The sequence below is a fragment of the Pinus tabuliformis genome, chromosome 1_2 (genome assembly GCF_031772625.1).
Source record: "Pinus tabuliformis cultivar Carrire ecotype Pingquan chromosome 1_2, CPIR1, whole genome shotgun sequence".
Taxonomy (NCBI): Eukaryota; Viridiplantae; Streptophyta; class Pinopsida; order Pinales; family Pinaceae; genus Pinus; species Pinus tabuliformis.
In genome coordinates this window covers 1,073,674,585-1,073,687,837 of record NC_142298.1, presented here as the reverse complement: position 1 = coordinate 1,073,687,837, position 13,253 = coordinate 1,073,674,585, and the positions used below count along the sequence as shown (strand labels likewise).

Genomic DNA, 13,253 nt, shown 5'->3' with positions numbered 1-13,253 from the left:
ATGGAAAATAGGATGAGATAACAAAGTGAAAATAAGGGAGGACCTCTGGATGGGCTGTTCAGATCATGGGGGCCTCAAATCTGGTTACAGCTTACTGCTTGCCCCACAATCATGGAAAAAATTGAGGTGAGGAACAAGTTCGAAGAGATCTTCTTTCAGCATGAATATAGAGAGCTTAATGAGAAAGCTGATAAGCTTTCAACAGAAGCCCTAACTCTACAAGAATGCCTATGGGTGTTATCTGAAATTGATGAAAGGCGTTCTCTTCCTGAAGAGGCCAAATCTTTATATTTAGATGAAGTTGATGGAAAGAAGGCTGTTTTGTCATTTTTTATTTAAAAGAAAAATTTGCATTTTTGTTATGATATTTTATAAAATGGAAAAGCAAGCCTAGACCTTTGAAGTGGACTGTATTTTCAGACCTTAATGAACTTTAAAGGGTGTTACAGGTATTTTATGCCTGACAGAAGGCCAAGGTCTAACTGGAAGACTATCATAACATACTCTCTTTAGATAGGTTTCGGATGCAGTAGAGTGATCAGATCCTCTGAGGTGCCAAGGCACAATGGCATGTTTTTTTTTATTTCTCCTTGAGATATCAAATATACAGTTTTTTCATCGATAAAAAAAATCATAATGTCAGTCAAGACTCAAGAGTAAAGGGATATCTTGCCTATCATATTGTTACAACAACAAATTGTTCTTTAAAGCAACTATAGAAAGATGCTTAAATTCCCAATTATGCCAGTAAAATATCTGGACACTGGTCACTAGAAACAGGAAAATTTCCCATTACATAACACCAACCAAAGTACCAGCTAGTTCATACATGATAGAAAAACAAGTAATTGATAATATGTGTTGTAACGGTTACGTCCGTCAAGATGTAAAACACATATTTTGCCCTTCACATTCGAAAAACAATTGAAAACTGGCCCTTAAAGAAGAAAATGAACAAAAAGCCCAATACTTGCAAAAGGATAATCATTCATTGAGGGAAACTAAAAATCTATACAGAAACAAAGAAAATAAGATAATAGTGACCTGGTCCCCAGCATATGTCATTGTATTTGCAATAATCAGTCACAGTTGTTTTTCATAATGGGGAGGAACATTTACGCTCATCAAAGAGGTGGCCTCATATGTATGAGTAGGTGCAGGAATGGGTTAAAGTTCTCAAGTAGATGATTGATCTGACAAATGCACTACAACTATCAGTCAATAGGTGGAGACTTTTTGAGTGTAGCCTACACAATGTAAAGGAAGGTACTCGTTCTTCCAAAGGAATAAAGGAAGAAAACCTGCTCAACCAGAGAAAGCTTGACACGGTAGATAAGGAGAGGTGCAATGAATGCGCATGCATGCTCTGCAGGTACACTACAACAGTCAATAGGTGGAGACTTTTTGAGTGTAGCCTACACAATGTAAAGGAAGGCACTCGTTCTTCCAAAGGAATAAAGGAAGAAAACTTGCTCAACCAGAGAGAGGTCGACCCGGTAGATAAGGAGAGGTGCAATGAATGCGCATGCATGCTCTGCAGACAGTTGGTGTAGTTTTGGGGAAGTTACAATAGAGATTGAAATCTACCACTGAGATGAAATGGGAGACTGCAGTTTGGCCTCAATTCCTCTCACGTTCTGGAAAATTTCGGTCGTCAGATAACGGCAAGAACAAATTGCCCACTATATATCACCAACAAATAAAGGCTACACTTATGCAAGGAATAAAGAGCTAAAAGGAGAAAGATGGTATCACACAATGTCAACAAACAGATTGAATGTTGTAAATTTTCAATGGATGAAAGCCGTTGCAAACCAGCAACATTACATGAAAATAAGCATATTTTGGGCATCAAATACTGCAGAAAAACTTATGGCTGTGGATTTTTTAATGAAATATGATACATCCAAATATCGGCTACAAAATAAACATCTAGCAATATTCCCACCAATTTTTAAGCCAAACTCAACTGGAATGGAAGCTTGTCCTAGAAAATCAGTCTTGCCCCTAGGCAGATTTCAGCTTAAACCCATCAAAGAGATCATTCCATTGCTTCTCAAACAGTTCAAAAACACGTTTCTATGTAAAAATGAATTCCAGGACTCATTTCATTGCATTAAAAACAGTTCAATATCTTGTTTTTAAATAGAAGTATATTGTATGCCTGCATTTATCCTGCTATAGAAACAACAATGAGATGAAGCCCGGTTTGGAAATCTCACCACCACAGCACTGGTAACCAATTTCGAAGCTCGTTTCCTTGAATTTGAATATTGAGAAAACGAAGCATCCAATCTGATCATAATGGAACTCCTCTTCCATTCTGGAATACCAATAAAAAGGTAGAGAATCAAGCAAAGGAACCAACTCACTTGAACAATGAATCAGCAAGGCTGAAGAGTAAGAATTGACTCGAACTTGTGCAAAACTCGCAATTTGCATCAGGAAATTAAAATAACATTGCACAAAACTCACAATTTGCATCAGGAAATTACAATAACATTAAAATACAGTAATACACTAAATTTCAGCGAAAATGGTACTTTTTCATTAATATGAACTATTACAGTATGACGCAAATTTCAATAATAATTCAACTGAAAGTACATAGATACCGCATACTACAAAACACCATAGATTCTGGAAAATGTACAAGCCTACTGGTTGTCTATTGTAAAATTGGAACAGAAAAACAAGCAAAATGAGGGCTTCTTTATGTGAAATTCGTGACTCAAAATCACCAAATCAATTCGCCTCATTAAAAACTAAGGGTGTTAGACTGGCTCGAGTTAGACATCTAAATTCAGATTGCAAGTATGACTGAGGGCCAAATTCAACTCAGAAGAGCTACTAGGTTCAGTTTCCTCGAACAGTAAAGTCAAACCTGAAAACCAACTCAGATTGGGAAGAGTCTGGTAGTAGCTATGTAATTAAGTGATTCCATAGTTTCTGACAGAGGTTAGCAAATTACAACTGGATTAAACAACTGCTACGTTAGCGAGGATCACTTTCACTGGTTGAAAACAATAAAATTATAAGTCCAATAGCCTCTTATGGAAATTGCAATTAAAAAAATACGCTGGATGCCTAGCATAACCACCGGAACCATTGAATTTAGATTTTCTGCAGCTGTGAACTGCCTTGTAGTCTCCAGGCCCTTGACGGAAACTACACTGATGGCCTTTGTTGTCAGATTTTGTGCACGCAACACTTCTACTTAACTTGGAGTGGAACCCCCAAGGACTGATCCTGGCAAGTCCTCGTAAAAAATATTGTTATCTGTGTACAGACAACACAGCATCAAACCCTGTGGGTAGTAACACCTACCAGTAGAGATTTCTTTTCCTCCAGGTAAAGTAGCATAGATTTGATTTATCTTTAACTACAGATCTATTAAGCACCAAAAGGGATAAAAACAAAATTGAACTGCAAATCTCTAAGTGCTTAAATGAACCCAAAGTAAGATGGATCTAAGCTGGTGTGCTTTATTTTATATTGGACCTACATATACTAACATCAACTTTATGGGCATAGGACGGGCAATACAATATCTTTAATAATCAGCTGTAAACTGCACCTTGCTTCTCTCGGTACAATAATGCACCAAGAGGTATTAAATTTTTTAAGATATCAATCACAGTGTTTTTGCACCAACTTGATGTGGCTAAATAGTCTTTAAACAGTTGTGGTTGCAAAGACATTGAAATTGGAGAAATCTGATACCCATTAATGATCTGGGGTTAAGATGGATCTGTTCTAGGTTAACATAGAAAGAGTCAACCCTGTGTTTACATCTGTTAAATTTTTTTCTCTCTGTGCAGTATTACACACATACAAAGAGTTGACTCGAGGAGACCTTACCAGAATCCTAAGCAGAATCCTAGAGCATAGCAGGAAATCGCTATGGCTAACGTAACTGAAAATCAACCTTATAATCTACGTTATTTAAAGCACAAAATCCAAACACAGATCCAGACAAGCGTGTTTTTGTGCGTACTACTGTATTCTACAGGAATTTTTTTTGAAGCTGATGCAGGGGCATGTAAAAGTCATTTCAATTTGACCAAGAGGTCACTAATTTTTATGGAGGAGTTGGTTCCTTCCTAGGAATCTGTTAGGATTAGTTTTTAATTAAAATTGTCATCTAGCTAGCTAATTCGTATGATTTGTTATGCAATTAATATTCTGTTATGAACTATCCTGTTTTGGGGATCGAACTTGATCTCAATGTAATCTTTGGATATGAAATAAATTATTAGATCCGTGGCAAGGAAAAGCAAGAACCACGGCTTTTCCTGTGTGTACACATAAGAGTTTTCTGTTGCCATTCTGAAACGAATTTCTGTGCGGTTTGAGTGATTGTTGGTAGGATCTACAGAAACAACTACAGTGCGCAGAGTAGAGTGTTGACTTGCGTGGCTGGAAAATACAGAGCTGGAACCATAGCTTGAACTCTACAGTTAAGGTATGTCTTGCACGTATTTGCACATTATAGGGATCTGCAGTTGATTTATAAAAGAATTGAGGTCTTGCGCTTACTTAAATCCAGAAGGGAGTAATATTTAATAGTATAAAAGCGAAATTCTTGTAATTAAGTGCTGAAGCCTCGCATGAATAAGGAAATCATGTTCTTTGGTTAAGTGAAAATTCCGCTTTCCCCGGCGCCAGGAATTTAGAAAAGGGCGAAGTAATCTATTACCTTTGGAAGGTGCAGAAATAAAGTGGAAAGATTTGTGCCTAGCGCATTTAGGATTGGATCACTGCGCTGATAGGAGAGATTCATCGAAGGGAATAAGAGAAGACGCAGTTGAGTGCCAAGTGCACTCTGTCACAGACAAGTATTTCCAGAATTTAATTTCTCTGCAGATTTTTATTTTCTGTGATATCTTCGAGGACTGCTCTGCATCAGAAGCTGGTTCAGGGTTCGAATAACTCAATGATTATAAGGCGCACACGTTCTCACTGCGGCCTGGAAGGTCCACACTGACCCCTTGCTAATCTTCAATCATCAAGGTTTAACCCGTTACTCGATTTCAACTTAACATGTCAAAAAATGGCTTTATTACCCCTGGCATGCCCATCGCAACATCAAAAATCACAGATCCACCGCATAGAATCTGTCAGTGCCTGCTGAAACTTCCCCTAACTCAACAGCTTGTGAAAGTCAACACATTATATTGGTTAAATCAACCTTCCTCCAACAGAATTGATACAGATCCTTCAGAAACTCTGATATAGATACTAAAACCCCAGTTGAGATTCTGAGAATAAAGCAACTAGCGTTTACAGACTTAATGGGGATTTCAGTGAAAAGCAAAAAAAAGGACAGAGGCATTTACTGAGAATTGAATTTCCCCAAAAATTCGCTTAAAATAAAGCTTGTCCTTACCTGATGGATGCTTGGAGAAGCCCAGCTGCAATCTGTTAGAGGAAGAAAAAGAAGGCATTAGGGCTGTAAACCCTCCAAACCCTTGGGCCATGGCTGAGCTTGCCATTTGAGATAATTTTGCAGAGTGAAACTCACAAATTTCGAAGTGGGAACTAATGCAACTGCCTTGTAACGGAGCAATTGCAGCTGTAATTATAGCAAAGCAAACCCTTTGTACATAATATCTGTATATATGGATTTCCTACTGTGTTTCTCCCCACTGGCCATTTGTATTTGTTTTAAGTGTGCACATGCAACAACGACGTTGTTTGTGACGCCTTCATTAACTTTTTAGATTTTTCAAAATTGGTTATGTTGAGTGAGCTCGGGTAGAAAGGGCTTCTCTCCCATAACGATCAAATGTTCATTTCACCAGTGTGAACTCAAAAACTGGTCATCCACCGGCAAAAACTGGCCCTCCACCAATGTGAACTCAAAAACGGGTCATCCACCCGCAAAACTAGCCATCCACCAGTGTGAACTCAATATTTCATTATGGTATGTTTTAATATGAAGTAAAATTATTTTTGTTGATTAAAGATTGATGGGATTTTTTTAGAATTGGAACTTCATATCTTTGAATAATTGTAATTGTGTGGATAGGTTTTAGTGATGATGGTTCTTTTGATAATTTTTTTTTTTTTTTTTTTTCCGAAGGTGGTAAAACCTATCAACTCAGGTGTCAAACCAACAGTGAGGACAGCCATCTCTGGCTGCTATCCGCGAATGCTGGGTTTGACTCATCACTGTTAAATAGGAAAACCACGCCACCTGGCATAACCCTGCTGGTGGTCCGTAATCGGGAGCAGGCTCTCACTCCTGCCAGATGCCTCTGGGTCTTGGGCCGTTAACCTGTTTCCTTACGTCCGAGGAAGACGAGCTCTTAGCCAAGCAGAAGCAGTTTTACGGCATACTCCAGGCCGAATGGTTCTTTTGATAATTGAATTAAGGGAAAAAAATTAATTTTAATTTTATTTTAATTTTTTAATAATTAAGTTGGGATAAAAAATTGATTTAAATTTTATTTTAGTTTTTATTTTAAACACCAGAATTTAATGGTTAATTATTTTTGAAAACAAATTCTAATAATTAAAATTTATTATTCATTTCTAAAGATTAAAAAAAATTATCATTCTAAATGAAACATGAAAAAAAAACTTAATTTCGTTTGAAAAATAATAATATATTTTGAGTATATACATAAATTATTGTAAAAGTAAATATAAGTTTTGTGTGATGTTGTATAAAAAGATTTGTGTGCTCTTACATTTAATATTAGCTAGGTTTTTCTTGTATATATGGATTGTTATAGAATTATATATAAGTTTTTTTGGTGATCATAAAAAAAATTTTACAATTTATTATTTATTTTGGTGAAAATGTAAATTGTTAAATTTAAATAATGTTTTTAAGTATATTTTAGCTTTATTCCAAGAGAAAAAGAAAAAAATATGATTGACGAAATAATGCTATATAATACTTATAAGTCAGAAAACGATTCCAAGATAACCATGAAATTTTGGTTGAAATGCAAAATAATGTTTTAAGTATATTTTAGCTTTATTACCAGAGAAAAAGAAAAAAATATGATTGACAAAATAATGCTATATAATGCTTATAAGTCAGAGAACTATTCCAAGATAACCATGAAACTGAAAAATTTTAAATAGAAAAAATGTGTTCCTTATTATTTTTAATACTTAGAGAATAACCATCATAAATCAATCTTTATCCACAATTTTTTAGTTAACTAAAAATTTAAATATAATTGTTTTTAATACTTATAAGTCAGAGAACAACGATTCCAAGATAACCATGAAACTGAAAAATTTTAAATAGAAGAAATGTGTTCCTTATTATTTTTAATACTTGGAGAATAACTATCCTAAATCAATTTTTATCCACAATTTTTTAGTTAACTAAAAATTTAAATATAATTGTTTTTATCTGTTTAGATGTAAAAACAAAGGTAATAATATAGAATAACTATAATATGAGTATTTCCTTCTTCTTCTTTTTTTTCCGAAGGTGGCAAAACCTATCAAACTCAGGTGTCAAACCAACAGTGAGGACAACCATCTCTGGCTGCTATTCGCGAATGTCGATTTGACTCATCACCGTTATCAAGGAAAACCACGCCACCTGTAATAACCCGCTGGTGGTCCGTAAGGGAGCAGACTTTCACTCCTGCCAGATGCCTCTGGGTCTTGGGCCGTTAACCTGTTTCCTTACGTCCGAGGAAGACAAGCTCTTAGCCAAGCAGAAGCAGTTTTACGGCATACTCCAGGCCGAATGAATATTTCCTCTTAAATGTTTCTCTAAAAGTTTTTTTATTTTATTTTTAAAATACATTTCTTTATATTTTTTGAAAAAATATAGATTTATCTTAATACCATTTAATATGAGTCTAGAGGGATTTAATTTCTTCACGTGCAAATTTTTTATGAGTCCCTATTATTTAAATGTTTTATATAGTTATTTAATTTTTTATTTTTATATATTTAAAAAAAAAATTAGGTGACATGACCAAAATTTCAACTTTGATGATGGGAAGAATGAGCCTCTCGACTCAATAATATCTTATTGTCTAATCCCCTTAATTGATACAATTCCTCTAATCCCCTTAATTGATACAATTCCTCTAATTTACGAGTCTCTTTTCTCTAAATGTTTCTCTTTTATTGTCAATTCTCAATAATTGTAATAGGAGTAGTCTTTAAGTGCGTTTTTTTGAGTTTCCAACATATTTTCGAGCAAAGACAATTGTGGCAAAATCTTGATTTGTGTTGTTTAAACTGGTTTTTTTGACTGCATGTATAGATTCAACACCCTCAAAACCCACTTGGTTGTGAAGAGTTAACTTGTCAAACTTGTGATTTCAATGAATTCTTGTCACATTTTAGATAAATTAGATCTAAAAATAAACAGGGAAACTTTCCAAAAAATCACACTTAAAAATTGCACTTTCCAAAAAATCTCACTTAAAAACAGAGTTGTCTTTAGTTCGACTTTTTGGACTTTCTTGTGCCGAAATCCTACGGAAAAATTTGAGGTGAAATCTTGATTTGTGTTATTTAAAATGGGTTTTTGACTATATATATAGATTCAACACCCTGAAAAACTTTTAGGGCACTTGGATTGTGCAGGGTAACGATTGTGCAAAATTACCAATCAAATTTGTGATTTCAATAAACAAATTTTAGAGAAATTAGACCCAAAAAACACACAGAAAAAAATTCCCAAAAATCTTATAAAAACAATTCGCTTAAAAATGACTTAATTAATCTATACACAATGAAATTTATCTCAAACATATGTTTGTTGCTCTATTCACTTATTTCATTTTAAGTGATAATGTTATCTCGAGTATCCCTCAAGTTTCAATGATGTTCAATCAAACTCCTTTCCATAGATGGTTTTTAAATATTACTGTATAATTAAGCTCCTTTAATAGATGGTTTTCAAAAATTAGCTGACCAATATTTAAATGATGAATAACCATCTTCAATTATACTAGCAATTGTCCCAAAAGGTACAAAGAGAGGCTGATAGGATTATTAATTGGAATTATTAAATTTTCTAGAAGAGTTAATTGGTTTGTGGAAAACCTTGTTTTCTTGCTCATTGTGCAATTACTTTTCTTTAGATGTTTTGTTTATATCTATATTACAAGGAACACATTGAATGTCTTATTTCAGTCCTGCTATCCTTACTAATATCCTTTCCCTGCTCTTTTTTGATCAATTTGATGAAATATTCCATTATCCTTTGGTCAAAGTCCTCACCTGCATATTAGTGTACATCCCGGTAAGTTCAAAGCTCGAAAGCCAACCAAAGAAGTCAATGATAACCACTGTGCACGTATTCAAATTCGTAATGTAAAACTGCCAGACAGAGTTCAGACAGATTACCTCCAAGATGGGTATCACCGTTTGTAGCCAAAACCTCAAAAACTCCGTTGTCAATAGTCAAAACGCTGACATCAAACGTGCCACCACCAAGATCAAAAACAACAATATTTTTCTCTCCACCCTTCTTGTCCAAGCCATAAGCTATCGCTGCAGTTGTGGGTTCGTTGATAATACGAGCTACATTCAAGCCAGCGATAACACCAGCATCCTTCGTTGCTTGGCGTTGTGCATCAGTAAAATAAGTTGCGCAAGCCCACAAGTTAACAGTCACAATGCAGTCAACAATTGGTTACCCACAACCTCATTAAAAAAAAGGTTGAAAAGAAAGCATACCAGGGACAGTCACCACAGCATCCTTTATAGTCTTGCCAAGGAATGCTTCTCCAGTCTCCTTCATCTTAGTCAAAATCATAGCACTGATTTCCTAAGGGCTAAATACCTTTGTCTCTCCATCTCGTACCTGAACTTGAATATAAGATTTCCCATCTTTGTTCACAATCTTGTATGGTACCAATTTCATATCCTTGTAAACTTCTTTGTCTTCAAACCTATATAAAACAAATGTTTTCATTTAATTATGCTCATCAAGTAAAAGTTTTAAATCATTTTCTTGAAGTTTGGACAGAGCAAAAATCAAATCCTGATTTGACCCTAACCAGAATGTTGCTCGACCCTTGATTTACCATGCCAATTTCATGATTGGCACCCTTGTGGGTTCAATATAAAGGCGAGAATTGGACTTGCAATAATTATAATTGTCCAATTAATAATAGTTGTCACACACAGTGGGAGGCTTTATTGGGCTTGGGGGAGAAGGCCCAGGGTTTGGAGGGTTGGCACCCTTCTTTACAGGGTAAGATGCCTCCATTGCTATACCACAAATACATGTTGAAGCTTCTTCAAGGTTCCTCTACAGTGTAATGAATCCCTCCTCTCCCCAGCTCTTTCCCCAAGAATTCTTAACAATCCAGTAGTTTGTGCCCGACTCTGACCCATAGCCCACCAGAGTCACGCTGTGGTCTAGCTGGGTTCCGCAGGCGCTAGTGAACACACCCTGGTGGTAGATTCCATGGAAAATTAATCAATTGATAAAATCGCATGGCAAAAGCATTAATTGCGGAAAGATAAGCTTAGCCAATGGAATTTACAGCATTTCAGGCAGTAAATTCCATGGGAAATAATTAATTGTTAAAGTCACATGGAAAAAAAATTAGGCAATGGCGATTTTATTTGATAAAGTTTTGAGGGTCTTGGGGCAGCATTAATAACAGAAGGACAAAGCTAATCTCTGTGATATTTACAGCAGATTAAATATTTCAACTACTGCAAATTAGGAGACGTTATGCCCAAGTAAGAAAAGAAACGAAATATCTCTAAAAACACTCAAACGAGCACCAAATTGAGGCATACTGAAGAATAGACAAAAAAAATACCCATGAAATAAACCAGGGTCATTATCCTTCTTTTCGGTAAATTCATTCGCTTTTAAATTCATTAGCTTCGACTGCTCATGCTCTGATATAGAGAACCTTCCCAATCCTAGGTTTGTGCTCCATTTTGGAATTTTAAATATGACACTCACTTTTTTTCTCCACACAAATTCGATTAATTTGGCAACTATAATTTAAACATCCCAACCTTTGTTTCGTGGCCGACAATTTTAGCAGGCCTGTAAATCGTATAAGAGATTTTGCGTGAGATAATTGTCTAACTTATCAGCCCGACGTAGTTATATTGGTAACTGGTTTGGGCACAGGTGCGTGACCTGGTGCCAACAACAATCTCAAACTAATATATGTGAGCAAGTTTTGTTCATAAATTAACAAGAAGACAAAGCAAATATAAATGAACAAATTCTGTACATGAAGAGTAATAGATACTAATTTCCAAATAGTACACAGAACAATGGGGGATTACACCTGAACCTTTTGCACCCAGGTTGGGAATAATCTTACTGACCTGAAATAACAATAACAATTGAAAAATATGGAACGTTACCTTTAACTCCTGGAGTTAAGATCTATAATAGCTTCCGTAATCATAAAGTTGTTTTGTTCATATACTATAAGCTTCAGAACAAACAATAGCAATGGCTAACATAGCCAAGCGTTGTACATGTATAAATGAAAAGGGATAGAATTGATGACAAGACAGCAGGTGGCCGAATCAAGAGGGCAACAGCCCCAGGCATTGCAGTAGTCTCCGAAGTCATACATGCAGTAGCAGGTGTTGCTCCGAGGGCAGGAATAATAGTTGTCAGTGGTCACACATAGTGGGAGCCCCTCCATCATTTTTCCCACATGGTTGATATCAGAATTTTACGCTCAAAGTATGTGAACACCTACAATATATTTTCAAAAGGAGATATAATTGTTGTATCTTTTCTTCAAATAACCCTCATCAGGCGCACACGATCGAATGCCAAATCTTTTCCCCATACTCACACTAACTGACATTTCTCCTATGCCTGAAGATCACGTGCCTCACGTTCTGACCTTCCCTTCCAAGTACTCTGGGATCTTATCATTATCATTCAGCATGTCACTCTGGGAGATGCAGAACAAAACTGGTGACCAAAAAGCATATTGAAAATACACCGAATTAGGGACATTTCATGCAAGATTTTCTCTACTACTACATCAATCTGTGTTGAGTCCCAGTGCTTGGATGGAAAAATCGTCTATTCGTCGAAGAATATATTAAATTCGAATACCTTTGAAAATTTTGCATCAGTTGATCTCTTGTCCTTGGCTCTATTCTCATGACAAAAAATGTTGCCTGGGGAATGGTCCTAGATCTGATTCGAAGATTGAGCACCATCGTTGACTGTTTTTTCTCCTGCTGCCAGTAAATGCATTCGTTGGTAAAGAAATGGAACATCTCGTCCTTAAAGCATCTGAGAGCGGCTTCTGCAAGGTGGGATACCTAGGGCGGAGGCAATGTCTCGAACATCAAGTGGGAGAAGAGCTCGTTGATCACGAGATCGATTACCATTCTAGGTAGCTTGGGATTGTAAATTATCCATGATACTAGACTGGAAACGCCACAAACCAGGACGAGGAATGACATGATGAGGCAAGAGCAGCACAGGAAACAATTATTGCTTCTTTTTGGCTTCTTCGGGATGACCATCAGGCGATATGAGGGGAGCGAGCATCCGTGTCAGGGAGAATCACGAGATCTGTAATAAGGTGATTGTGAACCTTGGGAGGAAACAAGGCAAGCCAAGCCAATGCAATGCAGAGTATTGAAGAAAATGATGAGATGAAAGTGAAAATGGGCTCTGTGAGATGCTTAACACTAATCAGTGCTTGCCAAAAGCCAGGGAAGAAGAATAGTGCTTGCCAAAAGCCGGGAAGAAGAATAGCAACAACAACTGGCTGGGAAAAAGCAATAAAAATATCTTCAAGAGTGACATAAAAGAATGGGAAAAAGCAGTGAAGCAACTCAACCAATATTTGGAAAACGTAGTGACACTTCAAATCATCAATGGTTGAAAGTGTCTCACCTGATCCAATGCAGCAGAATAAAGATTGAAAGTGTCTCACCTGATCCAATGGAGCAGAATAAAAATGTTGACGATTGTTGATGCATAGGAAAGCCTATTGGCCTAAATATTATTTATTTTCTTATCCAATGTCAATGCCCTGTGACTTGAGAACTTGGTAAAGTTAGTCTATGTGGATGGCCTTAGTTGCTCATGTGTGTCTCGTGAATAAAATTTAATGTTGTTATTTTTCATTATGACTTTTGAAAATATATTACTTCTAAGTGTAATCTTTGGATGATGACACCACATATCTGTATAATTAATGGTTTATCCTTCACAATGAAGCGGCAATATTTTTATATTGAATATGGTTTATTAAATTATGTTTTTAATAAATTGATATATGTATTTTTCAAAATAAATT

The 13,253-nt window shown here is 36.0% G+C and overlaps 1 protein-coding gene across 1 annotated transcript in view; it reads right to left on the bottom strand.

Annotated features, from left to right (window-relative positions):
* Positions 1–5,728, bottom strand: part of LOC149209842 (pyruvate dehydrogenase E1 component subunit beta-like) — a 31,866-nt gene extending 26,138 nt beyond the window's left edge. The window contains exons 1-2 of the mRNA XM_089396520.1: positions 5,390–5,728; positions 2,223–2,323 (exon numbers count right to left, since the gene is read on the bottom strand). Of these exons, the coding sequence (XP_089252646.1) occupies positions 2,223–2,323; positions 5,390–5,495 (207 nt within the window). The 5' untranslated portion in view covers positions 5,496–5,728. The remainder of the gene's footprint in view (positions 1–2,222; positions 2,324–5,389) is intronic.
* Between the last annotated feature and the right edge of the window lie 7,525 nt (positions 5,729–13,253).